At 62.2% G+C, this 1,438-nt stretch overlaps 1 protein-coding gene across 1 annotated transcript in view; it reads right to left on the reverse strand.

Moving 5' to 3' along the window:
- The window catches only part of LOC104524838 (E3 ubiquitin-protein ligase TRIM8), a 27,842-nt gene that overhangs the window by 748 nt on the left and 25,656 nt on the right, over positions 1-1,438 (reverse strand). The window contains 2 exon segments of the mRNA XM_029084922.1: positions 551-666; positions 1,280-1,311. Coding sequence (XP_028940755.1) covers positions 551-666; positions 1,280-1,311 — 148 coding nt within the window.

Below are 1,438 nucleotides of genomic sequence, written 5' to 3' on the forward strand. Positions count from 1 at the left end.
CACGCAGCCATAGGCAGGTGAATTTGCAGGTGCTGTTTTGGGACCTTGCAGGTGGGTTTGGAGTGGCCCCAAGCCCTGCTCTGCAAACACATGGACAGCTCGCGACCATGGTCTGTCACAGGATGAGAGCAGGACAGCCTGGGTGACAAACCCAAATCCCCCAAGGAGAGAGGACTCGGAAGCTTCCACAGGGCATGGTCTGCTCCCAGGCACAGGCTGGGGGCTGTGGGATCACTCTGGTCCCTGGCTGTCCCTGTGCTGACTCCCGTGTTTCCACTGACTTCTCCTGCCGATGGCCAGCCCCACTGCAGTGTCACCCCAAAACAGCCACTTCACAAGCCAAGGGAAACGCCCTGGGGAGAGCCAGGAGCTGGCTTCGCAGCATCTCCCCCCATGCTCCTGCTGACCACCGAGGGGTTCCCAGGGGTCCCTGCACCTCAAGAGCTCTCTCCACCCCCTTGTACTGGGATCTGCAGGACACCCAGCTATGGATACAGGAGGTAGCGAGGTCCTGGTCCCCACCCCCCAGCACCCCTCAGGCTTCACCCACCTTCCAGCAACTTCCTGAGCTGCTTCTCCTTCTTGGCGATCTCATTCAGGAAGAGCTTGGAGTTGAGGTGGCCGATTTTGGGTGGGGGCAGGCTGCCACCTGTACAGTTCTGGGTCCTGTTGGGGACCGTGGGCAGAGAGGAGAGGTGTGAGGGACAAAGCACACTCAGGGGAGGGTCAGGAAGCCCCTAAGCTCTTTCCCCAGCACCCTCTCAGGGCTGAACCCCTTCCCCAGGGAGGCAGCACCGAGGGCAGTGGGGAGCCAGACCTCTCCAATAGGCCAGGCCCTTCCCAGCAGGACCTTCCCTATCCAGCCTTGCTGGGAACGTCCTGGGGGGACGACCTGGGGAACCAGCCCAGCTTGCCCTGGCTCTGCGAGGGCTGGCTTTAACCCTGGGTCCTGGAGAGAGGAGAAGGAGAGCAGAGCTGGACTGAGCCCTGTGCCCCAACCCAGCTGCTCCCATCCTGGCTGGGGTGCCAGGTCCCAGCTCTGCTCTCCCCACCCCCCACACACACACCATTTCCCCTGGACAAGGGGAGGACTTCATTCAACGCCCCCAGGAGGGGATTTTTCATCCTCCCAGACACAGAGGGAAACTGAGGCATGGAGCACGCCTCCCCCAGCTCCTGCAGCACACCTGGCCCTGCTCCTCCTCCCGACATTGTGCTGCTGCCGCCCCTGCGACAGCCCCCACTTCCCCCCCAGACACGTCCGCTCTGCCACGCTTACCTGTCCATTAAGATTTTCACAGACTTGGTGTTCTAGGAGGGGAAGGAGAAGCCCTGGTCAGTAAGGTCAGTCCCTGCCCCAGTGACCCACCTCCCCTTTTGGTGTCACCTTCTGCAGCCCCTCAGGAGGGGGCAGGCTGCCCAAGGCTGCTGAGCATCC

Source organism: Antrostomus carolinensis, unplaced genomic scaffold, assembly GCF_000700745.2.
Source record: "Antrostomus carolinensis isolate BGI_N321 unplaced genomic scaffold, ASM70074v2 scaffold38055, whole genome shotgun sequence".
In the NCBI taxonomy this organism is placed as follows: domain Eukaryota; kingdom Metazoa; phylum Chordata; class Aves; order Caprimulgiformes; family Caprimulgidae; genus Antrostomus; species Antrostomus carolinensis.